Source organism: Pan paniscus, chromosome 5, assembly GCF_029289425.2.
Source record: "Pan paniscus chromosome 5, NHGRI_mPanPan1-v2.0_pri, whole genome shotgun sequence".
NCBI lineage: Eukaryota > Metazoa > Chordata > Mammalia > Primates > Hominidae > Pan > Pan paniscus.
This window is the reverse complement of record NC_073254.2, coordinates 61,200,367-61,221,262: the sequence shown is the minus strand read 5'-3', so window position 1 is coordinate 61,221,262 and position 20,896 is coordinate 61,200,367. Positions and strand designations below refer to the sequence as shown.

The 20,896-nt window shown below is 39.7% G+C and overlaps 1 protein-coding gene across 6 annotated transcripts in view; it reads left to right on the top strand.

Annotated features, from left to right (window-relative positions):
- Nucleotides 1-20,896, top strand: part of PLA2G7 (phospholipase A2 group VII) — a 65,476-nt gene that overhangs the window by 9,798 nt on the left and 34,782 nt on the right. For 5 of the 6 annotated variants that reach the window (XM_063605306.1, XM_063605303.1, XM_063605305.1 and 2 more), the window contains exons 2-11: nucleotides 3,075-3,217; nucleotides 8,934-9,055; nucleotides 9,502-9,646; nucleotides 11,482-11,575; nucleotides 13,692-13,760; nucleotides 14,411-14,534; nucleotides 15,372-15,485; nucleotides 16,612-16,703; nucleotides 17,868-18,038; nucleotides 20,728-20,876. In XM_063605306.1, coding sequence (XP_063461376.1) covers nucleotides 3,109-3,217; nucleotides 8,934-9,055; nucleotides 9,502-9,646; nucleotides 11,482-11,575; nucleotides 13,692-13,760; nucleotides 14,411-14,534; nucleotides 15,372-15,485; nucleotides 16,612-16,703; nucleotides 17,868-18,038; nucleotides 20,728-20,876 — 1,189 coding nt within the window. In that variant the 5' untranslated portion in view covers nucleotides 3,075-3,108. The remainder of the gene's footprint in view (nucleotides 1-3,074; nucleotides 3,218-8,933; nucleotides 9,056-9,501; nucleotides 9,647-11,481; nucleotides 11,576-13,691; nucleotides 13,761-14,410; nucleotides 14,535-15,371; nucleotides 15,486-16,611; nucleotides 16,704-17,867; nucleotides 18,039-20,727; nucleotides 20,877-20,896) is intronic. The other variant, XM_034962215.3, reaches the window with a different exon arrangement.

Here is a 20,896-nt window from a genome sequence, read left to right as displayed (position 1 = left end):
ATACTTTGTTGAACCTATGCATAAAAATAGACAGTTTCCCCTGTATCTTTGGGTCTTCATTCTGAAGGCTCCTTGTGAATACACATTAAATAAATAATCTGCCTTTTACAAGTTGATTTTTCAGTGACCCTTCAGAGGTCCAAGGGGAATGCCACCCGTGGCCCCCTTGGCCCCTTCAGTGTGCATGTATTCGAGCCTAGAAATGCCTCTGGAAAAAAATCTGTTAGCAAGTCATTATTTGCGAAGAGATAACTCAATTTACCTTTTTCCGTTATGTTTGGATTTTTGAAATCATGTATTAACTTTATAATATAATTAAATATAATACTGAAATAAGATCAAATAAAATCAACCAAAATTATAAATAATCTTAAAGAGTTGCACATATATACCTTTTTTTTCTGATCAAAAGAAAGATGTTGAATAAGGAAATACAGTCCCTCTGCAAGTAGTTTAAGAAGTTTTGGCCGGACACGGTGGCTCATGACTGTAATCCCAGCACTTTGGGAGGCCAAGGCGGGCAGATCATGAGGTCAGAAGATCAAGACCATCCTGGCCAACATGGTGAAACCCCATCTCTACTAAAAATACAAAAATTAGCCGGGCATGGAGATGGGCACCTATAGTCCCAGCTACTCGAGAGGCTGAGGTAGGAGAATTGCTTGAACCCAGGAGGCAGAGGTTGCAGTGAGCCGAGATCACACTACTGCATTCCAGCCTGGGTGACAGAGTAAGACTCTGTCAAAAAAAAAAAAAAAAAAAATTTAGAGCTCCAGCAACACATTTACCAGCTGCCTATCTGGGTCTTTCTAGCCTGTACAATAGGAGCTGCCCTTACACGAAAGCCCCATCTCTTTGAAATCTTTCTGTCTACATTCCTGTTGCTCTTAGAACTTGTACCATATCATCTAAGAATTATAAAATGCCCCTGTAATTTGCTTTCTTCCTGTATTATATTATTAATATATGCTAGTCTTGTCTCTGAAACACAATTGTAAACTCTCTGAGAGTAGGGATTGTGTCAAAATCTCTGGTACTTACCACAGTTGTTGCCATAGGAGAGGGCATATAGTATTTGCTTAAGAAATACCCTTTGATTGAATGACTGCAGATCTGATCATCAGGATAGGCCATGCTGTGCTCCATTAAGGCAATAACAGCTTCACCTGGAAATTTCAGTGGCTTAACACAGCAAAGGTTTATTTCCCATTTGTGAAAGGTCATTTGAATTGGCAGGGGCTCTTCTCTGTTCAGTGACTAGGTATCCAGGCGTCTTTCATTTCAAGACTGCACTACATCAGCACATGATTTCTAAGTTTGCTGTGTCAGGGAAAGGAAGGCATGAAGGAGATACAGTGACGCTGTTGCAGACGACTTCTGTTCAAATTTTTGTTTCTCAGGAATTAGCCCCATGGGCCCAGCCCAACCACAGGGGCGGCTAAGAAATGTAGGGAAGCACATAGATGTTCAGGAGCACTCATTGTCTGTGCCACACATCTATATTACATCTTCCCGCAAAATAGCTATACTAACGAGTGCTTCATTAGTGTCAGTGGGACACCGGATCATTAAACTTGGCTCGGTTTGTATTAGTAACCAGATGTGCTAGATTTATTCACTCAGCAGGCATTTACTGAGTGCCTCTGTATACCAGGCACTATTCTAGGTCTTGGGAATACAGCAGGTGGAAAAACCATCAAAAATCCTTACACTCACAGAACTAAGTTTTTAGTGGAAGGTGATAAACAACTAACAAATAACATACAAGGTACGTTAGTTGGTGATAAATATTGGAGAAAAATAAAGTAGGGAGGGAAATAGGGAATGTATTGGTGTGAAGAAGGAGGTTAGATTGCAATTTTAAATAGATTGAACCGGGAAAGTGTCACTGAGAAAGTATCACTGGAGCAAAAACCCGGAGGTGAGAGGACCAGTCATTTGGGTGTCAGAGCAAAGAGCATTTCCATAAAAGGGAACACATTCAAAGCCCTCAAGTTGGGGATGGAAGGTGGGTGTGGAGTACTTGGCATGTTTGGTGAATGGCAAGGAAGTAAGTGTGATTGCAGCAGGTGTCCAAGAGGGGCTAGTGGAAGGATTGGGAGTGTGTTGAGTAAAGGTTATGTAGATCGTTATAAGCTATTTTGGGTGAATGGCTTCTCCCCCGTAACATATGACACCATTTGGGGGTTTTGTGCAGAAGGGTGACACAATCACTCTGGCTGCTGTGTTGGGGATAGATTTTAGGGTCAAGGGCAAAAGCAGGGAGACTCGTTAGAGGTGATGGCAAATTTTAGGTAAGAGATGATGGTGGCTTGGACCTTTTCTATCCCCCACAAAAGTTGAAGGGCCAAATTTTAGGGGGGAAAATGGATGCACAAATGCAAGATAGTTTTTGCTAATAAGATGTTAGCATACAGCCTAATTATAATTTATTATTACCACACATCTCATATTCTGTTGTTTCATTTACTGATTCAACAAGCATCTACGCAATACTACTTCTTCCAGGCCCTCTATTAGGCACTGAGACAACAAATAAGACCTGACTTCTGCTTTTTGGAAACTTATATCATAGTAGGATTATAGAAATTACCAAGAATATAACATCATATTAACACCCAAAACAACCACAGCAGCAGAAATATAGTCACTATATAATTAAATGATGGAAATAGCCAAAATTTATGAATTATTTACTATGTGCTAGACATACCTATGGATATTATTATGATGATGACAGATGGTTGTTATATTTGTTATATTTTGTTGGCTATTTTTATAGCTGACCATACTGTTATAAAGTTAGAAAACTAGTGACCAAAAACTTAATCTAACTGTCTGAAAGTATTATTTCTGTGCTCTACAATCCAATGTAATCCTTAGTAATGTAGGTAATGGTAATCCTACATTACCAAGGATTTTACCATTGTAGTACCAATCTAAAACCGAGCACAGAAAATACATGTTTTATTTTTTCCAAGTGTTACTAGTACCTCAGCCTTTCTTGATTTGTCAGCTTATTTAAGGCCTCTTCATTGCATACTTCTTTTTTCTTTTAATCATCTGCTTCGAAGGAGACTAAACTGAAACTGCTGCTCAGCTCCCAAGATGGTGCCACCCAAATTGCATGTGCTTTTCTGCCTCTGCGGCTGCCTGGCTGTGGTTTATCCTTTTGACTGGCAATACATAAATCCTGTTGCCCATATGAAATCATCAGGTAAGAGGTGTATTTGTTCAAGGTCTTGAGCAACTGATCTGTCGCCATACTTCAAGTGGGCCCCAAGAAGTTGAACATCTGCACATCTAAACAAGTCCTATTTAAAGGCTTATGGAGATCCTGTATTCTCCTGGCGTAGGGGAGAGGTTCTCACTTTTTCCTCATTTCAACTGAAATTGAAGAAGCACTTGTGTTCTTCAGTATCAGGACTGCAGGACAGAACCAGGATGGGACATTTTAAGATATACTGGACGCTCAGCTTGCAATCACCACAGAGAACCTCCTTAATGCCACCCCTTCTCTCTCTGACTGCCCTAACGCATGCCCACACAAGCATAGTAATGCGACTGGTCTGGAGTCCACTCCAAGACAGCCTCAAAACCTGCTTCCATGAGGTGGAGAAGAAGCAGGTGTCTTGTTCAACAGGCATAGTCGTGGTTAATAGTGGAAAGTCATGTGAGATAACAATTTCAGGTCTTGGGATCCAAAAGGAAACAATCTTTCCTACCTGATAATAGAGAGAAGTAGGGACAAGTAGGTGCTAGGGAGTTCCAGATGAGAATGAATGTGATCACTCATTCTTTCTTGCCTTGTGGTAAGTGGGGAAAGAAAGAGGTGGAAGGCATAGACTAACCCAGGAGGAGTGGCCAAAACGGGACAGCCATCTTTAGACGGCTACATTTAATGTCACTAAGAGAGATCTTAATTGGAAAAAGATTGTTTCTGGAGCTTTGCAAATTCCTGTCATCCCAGAGGGTTGTGATGCATAAACTTCTCTTTCCAGTCTCCTATGGAGAGCAGTGTAGGTGGCTTCTGAATGGTGTCATACTGACTATACCTACAGAGCTGTGCACCTGGATAGTTGTGGATCACTCTGGATCTAATTGTTCAAGCTTGATGAGTGACTCCTTACGATAGCATTTGCAAAAGAGCTTTCATAATTCAGTACCTTAAATTTTGCCCTACTACATAAGCAGGAAAATGAATGCATTAGGAGAGGTTTTATATCTTATATCTACATTTGCATAGGAAATAGAATAATATCTCACAGGTCCATTCATCCTATAACGCATCAGGAAGTTAAGTCATCAAGGATACACTGGTGACTAAGACAATAAATGTATAGTCAAATTCAAGGGTCCTGCATCCTAGATGACATTAAGTTCATTTTTCCTACTACCTTTTTCATGGATTGAGAACAGGTAATATCTTAGATGGTGGGAAAATCATCATTCGGGAAACATTTATATCCTTCACTTTTAATTGGTACAGGGTAAAAATTTAAACACATTTTTTAAATCCCTTTGTCTTTAAAAATCATTGGAAGGCTGTCGCTGGACTGAGAGAAACTTGAGGACAGGGACGTTGCTTTATCTTTATAGTCCCAGCATTGAGCCCAATGCAATGCCCATTCTAAATGTTCAAAAATGAATGCAGGCCGGGCGTGGTGGCTCGTGCCTGTAATCCCAGCACTTTGGGAGGCCGAGGTGGGTGGATAACTTGAGGTCAGGAGTTCGAGACCAGCCTGGCCAACATGGTGAAACCCCATCTATATTTAAAAAAAAAATACATAAAATTAGCTGGGTGTGGTGGTGCACACCTGTAGTCCTAGCTACTTGGGAGACTGAGGCAGGAGAATTGCTTGAACCCAGGAGAAGGAGGTTGCAGTAAGCTGAGATTGCACCACTGCACTCCAGCCTGGGCTGCAGAGCGAGACTCTGTCTCAAAACAAACAAAAAAAGAATGCATATATATTGGTTTAAAATATTAGAAACAGTTTATTAAATAAGATTAAAATAATAGGTGATTCTTTATAATTTCTTACTAAATGAATACACAGAAAATATGGCTATGCAGGTTAAAAGGTTTGTAGGAATGGGCTAGAGATATCCTCTTTGCTAATGGAGGACATAAAGCCATATAAGAGTGTAATTGTCCTAGCATGTATACAGTTCATCTCCAAACCCAAGACTGAACATCAGGAATATTTGACAAATGAACACCACCAAAAATATGTAATAAAATTAATAGCATGCCATAGGTTCCAATCCTCCTATTAAAATAAAGTTGAAGAAAACTAAGAAGAGACATTTATAAATTCTGAACCACAAAACTGTGTGAGTGGTCATTTGATCTGATGAGTCTCCTCCTTCCACTTCCTTAATGATGACTCCTGACAGATGGTTAGAGAATGGGAAATCCAGGCCCATAACCGGGTCAGCTGTAGGCTATGAAGCCTGTTCCACAGCCACCCCCAGGCACCCTGGCACTGGTGCATAGGACCCCATAGACCTATACCAAAACCTGGGTCAGCCTGATGATTCCTGAGGTCTTCTCAGAGGTCAGGTGTCCTGGAACAGGCAGACCTCACCTTGACCTGAATGCTCCTGAATGCTGAGTGAGGAACCTCCCCAGGGAGAACAGGTGTTGGACAACCAGGGCACTCCTAACTTATTGGAAAATGTTCCCCGGTCCTTTGGAATTGAGATCTCACAAGCAGAGGCTTGTGTTGGGTGAAACCCTCCCATGCCTCCAGAACTGATCCTCTAATTCTAGAGGTAGTGTCTCCAACAGCAGCTGTGGCTCTGGGGCTCCTTAGCGAGTTGTGTGAGCCAGAGGTCTCCCTGCAGCAAGCCCTGCACAGGCACACCATGCCTGCCTAGGGGTGGGGTTGCAGTAGCACCAGGCTGCTTACCACAGAAGAAGAAGCAGGTGTCCCTACCTTAAGGTCCTCCTCCTTGGGACTTCACATCTCCCTGTTACACCAGAAGCATGGCTCAGTAGATACTCTTTTAATGGAAGAAGAAGAGCCTTTTGTAATTCAAAATAGACCCTGAAAGTTCACCTTGCAGGTAAAGTTTAAAAGTTTCTGGGGTTTGAATCTACCTGGGGAGAGGTTAGACCTGCTAAAACTTCCCTAAGGACTCAGCACAGATTTACCTAGCAAGAGTAAATGGACTCTGGGGAAGGAGTAAACAGCATTATTTGTCTACCCCTTATGTGTCATGTTTTGTACTAAGAACTTGACCTACATTCTCACCTAATCTTTACAACTGTACTGTGGGCTGGTCAAGTGCTTTTATGTCATTTTACGAATGTGGATCAGAGAGGGGAGCAACTAGGCTAGAGGATTATAGCTTGTAAGAGGTACACCTGAAATCTGAAATAGAACCATGTCCCTCCAATTCACAGGGTTTGTTCATCTCCATCCCCTCTCCCCTTGCCTTTCTTGAAACTACCTCCTACCATTTGACCATGGATTGCTGACCTGTATGTCAGGCAGGTGGTCTGGAACTTCAGCCCAGTGTCTCTTAAACTTTAATGGGCATTCCTTTTCTGATTCAGTGGAATTGTGGTGAAGTCCAGGAGACTGCATTTCCAAGCTCCAGGTGGTGCCAATGATGCTGGTCTATGGATCAGCTTTGAGTAGCTGAGCCTTATGTACTGAAAGGCTTCATCATGGGCAGGTGTTTCACACATGAGTCACCAGTGTGGAGGCTGTAAATTGGTTTCTTCCCATGACTCAAAACTTTTCTGGGCAATGTTCCATGGTATTGATGCAGGTGCTTTATCTAACATAGCTCTTGATAGCTGGCTAGCAGAGAGTAGTCAACTTCCACCATCCAATGGAAGGAATGGGTGGACAAGCTGAATATGTCAAGAAAAGTGAGAGTCTGAATACACTGATATTTGGATTCAACATCTTGTAATTAAATATGGATTTGATTGAGGTTTAGAAAGGAGAACAGATGAAGCTGCTGGTGTGTGGAAGATTGCACCAGAGAGAGAAAAGTAGTTTTAGGAGTGGATGAGTAAAATACTGCATGTGATAAAGGGTTTAAAGGAAAACAAGAGAGACCAGGGCCATTCAAGTTAACTGAGCTTATTTTCACAAGTATTTGTTGAGCATTGGATATGTGCCAGACACTGTGTTAAGATAAGAGGATGCAAAGACATGGATATGGCTCTGAAGAAAGAGCCTAGTGTAGCATGCAGACACATAATTTTAGTATGTGACAGGAAGAATGATTACATGTGTGTATACACACATGCACATAGAATCTATGTGATATTGAGGATGAAATGATTAAGTCTGTCTGGGAAATCAGGGAAGGCTTCAGAGAAGACAGGACATCTGACCAAGGTATTAAAGTTTGAATGGGAGTTTGCTAAGGGGATTTAAGCATAGGCAGTAGCATTTACAAAGGTGCAGTGGCATCAACCAGCCCAGTGTGTTGCTCAGGAGTACTGTAGCACAAGGAAGGGGTATAACTTAAGGGGAAGAGGAAGAGGAAGAGTACGAGGCAATGGGCCTCCAGTGGAGGGTTTCTTTGCAGTGCCCAGAAACTTGGGATTTAACTTGTGCACCTGTGAACCTCAGTATGTTTCAACCCCAGAGCACTGGAAGGATAGGCCACATTTTTGCAAGTAGCAGTGTATTTGCTTAGGAAAGCATGTGTAGATTTAAATTCCTCCTACAAACTGCCTTCCAAAAAGATTACAATACATTCCTCCTTCAAGGAAAGAACACTTGCTGATAGGGAGGCATTGAAGGATTTTAAGAATTGTCTGGTGTGATTTGTGCTTTAAATCCCTCCAGGAGCTGTGTAAAGGATGCATTTGAAGGGGTCAAGATCCAAGGTGGGTAGAACAGTTAGGAGAGAGAGCAACAGTCTGGTCAAGAGACAGTGAGGGCATAAATGAGACAGTTGAGCTAGAGGGTCAGCTGTCTCATTTTGTGAGATATATTGTGGAGATCATTCTAAGCTAAAAACTAATGTTAGCAATAGAGGTTTGGGGCTGGGCGCGGTGGCTCACGCCTGTAATCCCAGCACTTTGGGAGGCTGAGGCGGGCGGATCATGAAGTCAGGAGATCAAGACCATTCTGGCCAATGTGGTGAAACCCCGTCTCTACTAAAAATACAAAAATTAGCTGGGCATGGTGGCACATGCCTACACCTGTAATCCCAGCTACTCAGGAGGCTGAGGCAGGAGAATCGCTTGAACCAGGGAGTCGGAGGTTGCAGTGAGCCAAGATTGCACCACTGCACTCCAGCCTGGCGACACGGTGAGACTCTGTCTCAAAAAAAAAAAAAAAAAAAAAAAAAAAAAAAGAAAATAGAGGCTCCGTTGAATGTAGGGTGGTTGGTGAGAAAGAGGTAGGAGAATAGGATGATTCCCAGGTTTCTGGCTTGTGGTGCAGGAGATGAGGAGTTCTTGAGTTGCAGGCTGTGTGGTTGGAAAGTGAGAAGGGAGAGTTGAAAGATGATCATTTAGTTTCATTTTGGAAACTAGTTTCATTTTGACATTCTTATGGGAAGGACATCAGGTAGAGATGCTCAAGGAGAAGTTATAGGCACAAATCTGAAATGTGAAATAAAGTTCATGTTTAGGAAAAACAGATTTGTGAAGTCATCTTTAATTTACTCTGGATAGAAGTAGAATGAGAGGGCAAAGCTGCAAACATTAGGAGGTAACAGTCCAAGGCAGCTTGAGAGAAAGGCTATGTCTACTTTCATCTCTTTACCCTCCAAAACCCCTACACAGTGTTTCAAACAGAGCAGATCCTCAATAATTGCATATCTCACTTGTTAGGTTAAGAAAGAAAGAAGGCCAGAAACTATGGGAAGTAACTTGATTCCATTGGAATTCCTTTGCATAATAAAATCTGATATGTAATGGATGACAAATGAGATAATATTTACTTGTTTTTCAGCATGGGTCAACAAAATACAAGTACTGATGGCTGCTGCAAGCTTTGGCCAAACTAAAATCCCCCGGGGAAATGGGCCTTATTCCGTTGGTTGTACAGACTTAATGTTTGATCACACTAATAAGGTAATGCTTTGATTTATACAACTTATCCTGATACTCTAATATTGTCTGTCGCTATGGACCACTAGAAGGTGTTCAAATGTGACCTTGCCCTCACCTGAGAATGACTCATTTTGCAATTTGTATTGTTTCATATGAAGGCTTTTACTAGTTTGGCCATTCCTCAATTCTTTGCTATTGTCTGATTAATTTCTCTATAAACCTTATTTTTCACTTCCTTAATACCTGAAGCCAGGCTGCTTGTATTTTCCTTTCACTGAGATAGAATATTGTTTTTCTGTTTCTCTTTCATGACTATCTTCAATCACCACAGCAGCCTAAAAAGTTCTCTAGACCTTTTTGTGAACACAGAGGTATTTGAGTCCCCACTAATTAAATATGCAAAATAGCTGCTGGAATATGTTTGAGACACAACTTCTCTAAAAGTGCATTAATTTCTTTCTTAACAGGGCACCTTCTTGCGTTTATATTATCCATCCCAAGATAATGATCGCCTTGACACCCTTTGGATCCCAAATAAAGAATATTTTTGGGGTCTTAGCAAATTTCTTGGAACACACTGGCTTATGGGCAACATTTTGAGGTTACTCTTTGGTAAGATTTCTGTTGATCCTTCTTTGTAGGCTCTTGCATGTAAGAAAACCTTGAAAACAACAAGAACTTCAAGTAGTTAAGACCAAAGTAGATTTTTCTTCAGTCCAAACAGCTCCTAAAATGATAAGGAAAGTATTTCTTTAAAGCCCAGGCAACTACGACAGAATCAAGGTTCTCATTTTGTCCATTCTGAGTTGGATGGGAGTGGCCGAGAGTATCAGACTGACTCTGACATCTTTCTGTGGCTGCTCTTTAGTTTTCATCTGACATACCATGGAGAAGGCAATACCGTGGTGAGAATAGCAGGTTATTTGGTGTGGCTACTATCCCGCATGCTCTGTGCTAAAGTTAGACAAAAAGAGAAAGAAAGTAGAAGCCATCAAACTCTCCAGATCCAAAACAAAGGAGTCAAAGCTAATGCCTTTCTTGTCATACATGAAGAGACTCTACTCTCATTCCCATCACCTACCCCCATCGCTAAGACAATCTGATGTACATTCTTCACTTACTGTCTACATTCTACTAATATAGACTTTTCCTTCCTTATCTGTTTGACTAGACACTACTGTTGGACTGATGTTAACTGTGTCTTCACATTTACCCCTCAAAACGATCTACAAATTTTGGGATTCATCTTAAACATCGGCTTTTAATTTTCTTAAAAACCACTTATAACAGACATGAAAATAGCATAACTCTGCATATTTATGTTGCAAAATAATTTATAAATCACTTCCATAGCAATCATCACATTCAGTCTTTATGACTGCATCTGCATTTTATAGATGAGAAAATGAAACACAAATGATTGCTGATAATAATGGAGAAGTGAAAGAAGACAATATTTCTATTTTTGAGCCCCTTACTATGTGATGGATAGGTGCTTTACATATATTACCTAATTAAATAAAATTCTCACAAAAACCCTATGAAAGAGATATCATTTTCTGAAGTTTACAGAAGAGGAATCTGAAGTACAGAAAGTTTAAGGAACTTGCCCAAGATCCATAGCTAGGAAGTGGCAGAGCTGCATCCATGACTCAGTATGAAGTCAGTGGTTTCTCTACCTTTTGCTGCATAACTATGACCAAATCATAATGAACAGAGTCTCTGTTTCTTAGATTCTGGCTCTTAGTGTAATGTATCCAAGGTTTTATGGGTAGTTTGGTTTCAGAACATTCCCTTTAAAATTTTTCCAAAACCTGGGAATGGCAGTAAATAGCAGCCTTTATGAATACACCTATAAGTAGGAAAATCTCTCACCTTAAGTCCAGAGCTGTCAGTAAGAACTCATCATTAATGATCCTATGGTCTGAGGAAAGAACTTATGCCGGGTGCGGTGGCTCACGCCTGTAATCCCAGCACTTTGGGAGGCTGAGGCAGGTGGATCACCTGAGGTCGGGAGTTCACGACCAGCCTGACCAACATGGAGAAACCCCATCTCTACTAAAAATTTAAAATTAGCCAGGCGTGGTGGCGCATGCTTGTAATCTCAGCTAATCGGGAGGCTGAGGCAGGAGAATCGCTTGAACCCGGGAGGCAGAGGTTGCAGTGAGCCGAGATTGTGCCATTGCACTCCAGCCTGGGCAACAAGAGCAAAACTCCATCTCAAAAAAAAAAAAAAAAAAACAAAAAACAAAAAAAAAAAACAACTTACAGTTCAGCTCTTTGGTTGGTGGGTATCTAGTAGCAGTCTTTTTAATGAATCTACTATTCATCCATAAAAAAGTAGATATAAATCAGATGGGTGTGCATTTTATGCTAATGAGATATGAATTAAATTCACTAGCAACACTCAGAGAAAACCTTAACTATAACCTTCCATTGTCGTCTAGGTTCAATGACAACTCCTGCAAACTGGAATTCCCCTCTGAGGCCTGGTGAAAAATATCCACTTGTTGTTTTTTCTCATGGTCTTGGGGCATTCAGGTAATGTTTGAGAGGTTGAACAATTTTGGCTTCCAGGAATAAATGACAATTTTTTTATTCAAGAAAGAAATAGCAGAGTTTGGAATGTCATGCAGGCCCTTGTCTGGAGGAGTTGGGGTTCCTCAATAATTGGCTGTGGGTCTATTGATCAGTCCTAGACCTGTCTGGTCAAGTAGTTTTTTCCCTACTACCAGCTCATTGGGATTAGCCTCACAGCAGAGAAGAAAGGGTGTTGCATTTTTTATAGTTGTCCTTCATTATTGTAATATTTACACTCTTAAAATTATCCTCTGTAAAGTTTAGAACTTTTGAGAAACCAATTTTAGATTAGCTGGGAAAGACTTTTATTAAGAGAAATATCTGTGAAGGCAAGAGAAGGAGCAGGAAAAGATGGGGAGAACCTTTGGACCATGACACAGGTTGGACACCTGAAAAGGTGATGGGGAAGGGAGAAGGATTGGATAAGAAGAGCTTCAGAATGAAGCATGGTTCTAAGAAATATTGAGCCAGGCCAATGGAAGGAGTGCTGGACTATATTTGCTTATCAAGAGTCTTGTATCTCATAGGAATGGGCTAATGTTAGTACCCATGCTGTACCAAGTCTCTGGGAGCAGCTCACTGGATGCTTAGCTTCCACTTGACCATGGTGATGGATCCAGAGGGGCAGGATCCTCTTTAGTAAGCTATGCAGTCTGTAGCATGATAGCTGAGTGGCACATTTTCATAACAACAACCACCCTCTTCACTTTCTTCCACCACTTTCTCACCTGTCACCCCTCTTCTACCTCAAGGGATTGTAAAACTCAGAAAATAAGAGAGATGGCTTTTAGCTGGGAAGAAGTTGGGTAGCACTTGCAATAAAGAATTCTCTTCAGCACTGTAAATGTAGTTCAGCTAGCTATTTGATTTCTCCTACACTAGTGACTGGCAAATTAGAACCCAAGGGCCAAATCCAGCCCACTGACTATTTCTATAAAGTTTTATTAGAACACAGCCACACCCATTCATTTTTGTACACTGTCTATGGCTACTTTTGTCCTACAACAGCAGAGTTCAGTAGTGGTGACAAAGACTGTATGGCCCACAAAGCTGGAAATATTTACTCTCTGGCCTTCAACAGAAAAAGTTTGCTAATCCCTGTGCTATATCATTTCCCCCTCTTGAAAAGGTCCTGTATCTTCAGCAATAAAGACATAGTTTCTAGCTACCTCCTTTTTATTCTCTGTGGACATTTCCTATTGAATGCATGGTATGAGGAAAAGGTTGTGCAAATGAAGCTGTGGAAGAGGGCATAAATGCAGTGCTTAGCACATGATTTTTCAACTATTTCACCCAGTCCAATCATTTAAATAATAGCTAACGTGTGTTAAGTATTTACCTGTTTCTAATATAAGTACTGAAAATGTATTAATTCAATTGATCCTCACTGATGAGGTAGCATACTATTATAGTGTCACCATTTTATAGATAAGGAACCAAGGCAGCAAAAATATTGTGACTTATTAAAGGTACACAGCTAACAAGTGGTAGAACCAGGGTTCAAACTCAGTGGTCAGACTGCAGGTCTCATTCTTGTAACTACAATACTGTACTGCTTTCCTATATACATTATCGTAGCAAAACCTTACAACTACCCTAAAACAAATGCTTTACTCTTAGGCCCGTTTTACAGGTGAGGACAAAAATGCAGTAATTACCTAAAATCATATAGCTGGGAAGTGGCAGAGCCAAGACTAAAAACCCAAAACTCTCAAAGGCAATATTTATAATCACTGCCCTGGGTTTTCTCAACTTTAGTAGTCTTGACATTTTGGACCAGATAATCTCTTGTTGTGAAGGGTTGCCCTGTGCATTGTAGGATGCTTGACAGCATCCCTTTACTCACTAGACACCAGAAATACCCTCGCCCACATTCATGATAATGAAAATACCTCCAGACATTGTCAAATATCCCCTAAGGAACAAAATCACCCTCCTTTAAGAACCGTAGCTCTCCACTCCACCCCAGGGCACTACTACAGGGATGTAATGGCCTCCATGTTCCCAGTTTTATTAGTGGACTCAGCCTTGTAATCATGACTGGTAGTTGTAATTCTTCCCTCTTTTTGTTTTGAAGGACACTTTATTCTGCTATTGGCATTGACCTGGCATCTCATGGGTTTATAGTTGCTGCTGTAGAACACAGGTATGTTACCTGATATAATTGGGCTCTTTGGCCAACTACAGGGAATGTCAATGCTCATAACTATGTTTCTAATTTTCATAAAAGTTTATTTAAAATGTTGATGGAACTTTCAAGTATGGTAACATCATGAGCAAAAAAGGAGATTGAGTTTATCGACTTAAAAGACTTAAAAGCACCTGACATTTCTAGAGTGTTTATTGCCTGCCATGTCCTACGCGAAATGTTTTTAATACACCATTTCATTCAGTCTTCATAACAATCCTATGAGATGGTTATTATTATTATTATTATTGTTTTAAGGAAGAGGAATATAGAGGTGATAAAGGGTAATTTGCCCAAAGTCACACAACTAGTAAGTGGCAATGCCGGCATTTGATTCCTGAGACTGAGTTTCAACATGGCTAACATTGCCTCCCAGAATTAGGAAGATAGAATGGATTGAGTTTACCTGCAACTTGATGATAGACAATAAGGTTTTTTTTCCTGGAACTCTTTTACAGTCTTCTTTAATTTAAGAGAAAATATAGAGTGGAAGAAGAAAGGGAAGTCAAAAGATCAGAGGAAGTTGAGTCAAGGATGGAACTGAGAAACATGGGTCAGATGAGGAAGGGAAGGAGCAGGCATAAATAATAATTTTGCTTGTATTATAGAGATAGATCTGCATCTGCAACTTACTATTTCAAGGACCAATCTGCTGCAGAAATAGGGGACAAGTCTTGGCTCTACCTTAGAACCCTGAAACAAGAGGAGGAGACACATATACGAAATGAGCAGGTACATTGCAGGGAAAGGAGAGGTGGTTGGTGACCTAAAAGCATGTACAAAAGGATGACATTTGTTAATTTAATTTTACACCTGGCAAGTTATGCTCCTAGCTCTCCTATTTCCCATTCCCAAAAGATCTGTCAATAGGTTCCTGGAGCAGTAAAATTCCCTTAATGGAATATCTAGTTCACAGTAAAAACAAAGGAAAATACAAAAATTTGGGAGATGACAGTGAATATTCAGAATTCCCTTGAATTAAAACTTCTAATTTTAGAATCTAAAAAGTGCTAGAAAATAAATTAATAGATTCTTCCTCACAGACAATATAAAAAGACTACTTTTCAGAGAGGCAGTATACAATAGAATTAAGAGTATGGGCCTTAGAACCCAACTTTCTATGTTTGAATCCTGGCTCCACCACTTAATTTTGTTATAAAATAATGAATAGAAACACTATTTGTCTTACAGAGCTACTAGGGCAGTTAAGTTAAGTGAAGCATATTGGCTTCCTCTTTATAGTGGGTGTTTTACATGTGTTATTATGTTTGAGTCCACCCACATTTCCTTTAGGTAGGAATTATTATACAATCAATGGAAACTCAGAGAGGTTAAGTAAATCGTCTGAAGTCGCATAGTAGGTAAGCAACAGAGCCAGGATTTGGACTAAGCTATACCTATGTGCAAAGCTGGGGCCTGTGTCATTATGGTAGCAAGTAATAGTCACTAATCAGATTTCCAGTTTATAACTGACCAACGATTTTTCCCACATACAGCTTCTACCTAAACTTTAAAATAAGTGTTATAACTTTTTACTTTGTCATTTCCTTCTTCTAATAATTATATTAGGTACGGCAAAGAGCAAAAGAATGTTCCCAAGCTCTCAGTCTGATTCTTGACATTGATCATGGAAAGCCAGTGAAGAATGCATTAGATTTAAAGTTTGATATGGAACAACTGAAGGTAAGCTATAAAAAGTAATTTTTCTCTTGTCCTACAGTTCTTTATTGTTTTTTGTCATCTAATTTTCTGCTATATTGCAAGGTACAATATGATAAAGGGCTGCAACCAGCCCCCTCCCCAATGCACACACACAGACACACAAAGCAGTACAGGTAAAGTATTGCAGCAATGAAGAATGCATTATCTTGGACTAGATATGAAATTGCCAAAAGTTAGTCAGTTTTGATCTACAAAAACAGCAATGTCATATGGTTCAACTCAACTCCTGTGGAAGTATTATTATTTCATGGACAGCTCCTGCATGTTTTTAAGCTTGATCTTGAAAACTTCACACAAGTTTGGGAGCGGGTGGAAAAATATCAGACAGAGTGGGCAGCATGAGCAAAGACTCAAAAGTGTGTGTGGCATGTGAAGTGCAGGGATTAGGGGGAACTAGAGAATAAGATGATGGTCTGTTCTCCAGATACAATGAAGAAATTTGTTATCCCTCAAGCAGCCACTCTCTTCTGTATCCTTGCCTTTGTACATGTTGTCCCCTTGGCCTGACACACCCTTCCCCTTGCCTAACTCCTACCTAATTTCAAGACTCCAGTTGAGCATCACCTCCTCTAAGAAGCTTTCTTGGACCCCAGTGCCCACTTCTGGACCGGGCTCGCTGTCTGTCATGTGTGCTCCTTTGTACCACTGTACTGTATTGCATCATGCCTCTGTATAACTTTCTTCCCTGATGGACTGCAAGCTCACTGAAATGAGACTGCAGTACCTGGCACAGAGTAGGTACTCAATAAATACTCATGGAATGAACAAACAAATAAACATGGGGTGAGGAGAGGCAGAAGTCAGAACTGATGTTGAAGTTTCCAGTGTGGGTGACTACAAAGACCATTAAGTTTACTTTCAAACCTTTACATATGTTATATATATGTGTAAATGTGTTTTATATGTGTATATAGATGTATATGTGTGTATGGTATGTATAAATGTATGTGTGTATATGTATATTGTATTTTATAAGAAATCAAGGTATTTAACCATCCCCATGAAATGAACAATTATATGATTGACAAAATCATTTCTTCTAACACCACGAGATAGCTATAAATTTATATCATGCTTTTTCAAATAGGACTCTATCGATAGGGAAAAAATAGCAGTAATTGGACATTCTTTTGGTGGAGCAACGGTTATTCAGACTCTTAGTGAAGATCAGAGATTCAGGTAAGAAAATAAGATAGTAAAGCAAGAGAATAGTAAATTATTGGAAGAAATTATATTGTGAGATATAATTTTTTATTCAAATTCTTAGTGAAGAAGGGATCTCTTGGAGCTTATAAGGCTATTCTTTTGCCCCCATAAAATACTCTATATACATTTTCCTAGGCTAAAACATCTACTTCTCCTGCTATTAAAATCTCCCCCTACTCCCATATGTTTTCCCTCATTATTCCTGTTTACCCAAGGGGTTAACACTTTTCACTGAAAAATTTATCTTTATATAATTTTTTGTGACATAATGATTGTGATAATAATATTGTCATCTTACAGTATTGCCAGACTTCTCCAGTGGGCAGGACATTTTTTAATTAGGTTTTTCCCCCTTCCACCTTTAAGATGGAGCTGGATCTAAAATTACAATTATTTGGGTAAGAGTTGGGACGAGACCCCAGTTTTCTAGCTTGCAGGAACATTTTCTTTCTTAAACCTTCATTCCAGACTGATGAGATCACATAGAACCAACCGTACAGAGAGTGGGCAGGATCATTTTTGAAACTTCACCTCAAATTTCTTAAAAGTCCATTTCAGTGTAAGAATTCTCTTCTTTCATCCATTTAGCAAAAGATCAGGAAACATAGGATAAACTTACTTTTAAAAAGGAAGTTAGTTTCATTTTCAAATGATATGCTCCATATGTTTTTCTTCAACCCTCAGACAGTTTTTCAGCTGAAGTGCCTCTAAATATAAAGTAATGGGCCCAATTGTTACTCTAATAAAGCTATAATAAATACACTACAAGGTGCATAAAAGCTCTGAAAACAAAGGTGTATTTATTATACTTTTTCAGATACTCCACAGTGTTGAAGAAATTATTATGTATTCTAAAATTTATTTTGAATAAAAAGTTTTAAGGATATATCACTCAAATGGTTGCAATTCCTAAAGGCATATAAAGAAAATGATTATATAAAATTCCAGGTCTGCTACTTTACAAAGTTAATCATATCCCTTTCCCACATTGAAGTATGATACCTCTTTATTCCAATGAGATAACCCATAATAAACTGGTATGGTGCGTGTCCACCAATCCTAGCATTATTAGGATGTCCTCAATGTTGGCTAGTATGTAACCAGTTTAATTTCATCATTGTCAACAAATATCTACAGATGTGGTATTGCCCTGGATGCATGGATGTTTCCACTGGGTGATGAAGTATATTCCAGAATTCCTCAGCCCCTCTTTTTTATCAACTCTGAATATTTCCAATATCCTGCTAATATCATAAAAATGAAAAAATGCTACTCACCTGATAAAGAAAGAAAGATGATTACAATCAGGTAAGTATTAGTGACTTATTTCATTATGTGAAACAAACTTGAAGCTTGGGTAAATATCAATCGATATCATTTGGTAACTATTAAAGAATTGCTGAATTGGTTGTTTAGACTTTCAATAAGGAGAGAATTAGATAATCTCAGTTTCTAAGTACATTTAGTCTTACTCTTTTTAAAATGGGAATGTTAACGTATATAGTATATATACTGGTTATATTAGTCTGTTCTTCCATTGCTATATGGAAATACCTGAGACTGGGTAATTTATAAAGAAAAGAGGTTTCATTGGCTCACAGTTCTGCAGCCTGTACAGGAAGCATGATGCTGGCATCTGCTCGGCTTCTGGGGAGGCCTCAGGAAACTTACGATTATGGTGGAAGGCAACCAGGGCATGAGCACTTCACATGGCCAGAGCCGGAGGAAGAGAGGGATGGGTGAAGGTACTACACACTTTTAAATAACCAGGTCTCACAAGAATTCACTGTCACAATGACAGCACCAAGGGGGATGGTGTGAAACCATGAGAAACTGCTCCCATGATCCAATCACCTCCCACCAGTCCCTGCCTCTGACACCGGGGATTCCAATTTGACATGTGATTTGGTGGGGACACAGATCCAAACTATATCACTGGTAATTAAAATTAGCATTATACTACATGCTACTTTAATCTAAACACCAGAATATGCCTACAGATTTTTGGGGGTAGAGCTAGGGGGAAGTATTCCATCATTAGGCTGGGCTAGGAACTCTTTAAAGAAAAAGTCAGATTATCGACTGAGACCTGCAATATACTAACCTGTTGAGAAAGAATATGAGTTTATAAATTCCCCAAAGCTATAATGGGGTACCATGACGTGTTGGCAATTCTTGTATCCTGGAAGTGAAAAAGAACTCCTGATAAGGTTTTGAACTCTCGATGAGATATTACAAAGCAAAGATGGACCTGAACTCACCCCTTTCCTATCTGAAATCTGGTTTATTTAGGAGAAGAGAAGAGGCAGGAAGGAAATATATGGAGTATAGGCAATAAACACTATGGGCTCAGAGAATAGAGGGGTCTCTTCCAACAGAAAAGGATTCATAGATGACACTAAAATTGGATTTTGTAAGATCAAGAGAGTTTAGATAGTAAGAAAGGGTTTAGGTATTTCAGGCAAGGACTTCATTTAGCTTATGTGTATGTGCAACTCTTTCTAATTCTAAAACGGAAATAATACAGAACACCTAACCTTCCCTCAACCCTACTTCCTTACTAAGCTCTCACCTTTGCTTTTGTCCCTTCTCTGCTAGAAACCTTCAAAGAATAGCCAATATTAGTCATTGCATGTGCTTACTTCTATTCACTCTTTGACTCTTGTGGTCTAGCTTCCTGGGCCCCCACCGGCATGCCAAAACAAAGACACTAAAGGCCTGCTGCATGCCACATCAGCAGCCTCTTCAGAGTCTCAACCTTGCTCTCTGCATCTGTTCAACATTGCTGACCACCCCTCTTCCTGCTCCCTTGGCTACTATGACCCACCTCTTTGCTGCTTCTCCTGTCATTTATACCACTCCTTCCATTTCTTCTCCTCTGGCAGTTCTCTACAGTCAGATCATCCAAGCTTCTGCTCGCAATTCTCTTGTATTCCTGCTGTTTATCTTCTTTATGTTTCTGACATTCAAGTTTCCTACTACAATGTGGGGAAGAGTGAGAGGGAGTTAAGTGGCCCTGTTTTGAGCTTAGATGTCTAAAAGAATGATGGTTTGCTTATAAGAACCAGCAGAGTCAAGAGGCAGAGCAGCTTTGGGCAGGACTGGGAAGATGTCTTTTAACTTCACAATTTCTTAGCTTGAGAACTGGGGAATCTGTACAGAGATGTCTGGCCACAAATTGGATGATTACATAATTTACATGATAACATAGATGAAACATTTGAAGTAGAAGAGATTGCAAAGTGAGAAAAGAGTTGGTCTGCCAGTAGAATCGTAAGGAATGCCTACATTCAGCCAATGGGAAATGCGTGAAGAGCCAGTGAAGAACATAGAGTGGTTAGCGTCAGAAGGGAAGGTGCAACGTTAAGGAAACGTAAAGAAAAAAAGTGCAAGAAAGCCATCAAGTGTCAAATGTCCCAGTGGTGGTAGAAAACGAGGACTTAAAAAAGGCCATTCTATTTGACGTTAGGCTATTGATGAATTTACAGAGCAGTGCAAATGATATTTATAAAGTGCTTACAGTTTAATACTGGGAAAAGTGTTGTTTGAAATCTATTTCCTCTAAGGCTTAAATCTAAAGTGATTTAAATTTAAAGTGACTAGCATCAAATACATACCACGTTCAGTGGTGAGGGCAGGTAGCAGGCTCTGGCTCTGAGTTCAGGGACCCTTCAATACAGAACACATTCCAGTATTCAAACTGGAAGTATTCCAATTCACTAAAAAGCAAGAATCATTTCTTCTAAAATCAAGATACCAAGCAAGAACAAGATTCTTTGAGTTGTATTTCTAGAGGGAAGAAGAATATACTCTGGGATCCCTAAACAAACAGCCTGTGACCCTTGAAATACATCTAAGTAGATCAAATTACAAGTTTTATTTCTTCTTTGGTTTTCAGTAAACAGACCAACAAGACCAGTACCTTTCTTACACTCTAACTAAAAAAATAATAATTTTATCAAACAATGTGACTTTTAAATGTCTTGTTCTCTTTTAGGGGTTCAGTCCACCAGAATTTTGCTGACTTCACTTTTGCAACTGGCAAAATAATTGGACACATGCTCAAATTAAAGGGAGACATAGATTCAGATGTAGCTATTGATCTTAGCAACAAAGCTTCATTAGCATTCTTACAAAAGCATTTAGGTAAGAAACTATTTTTTTCA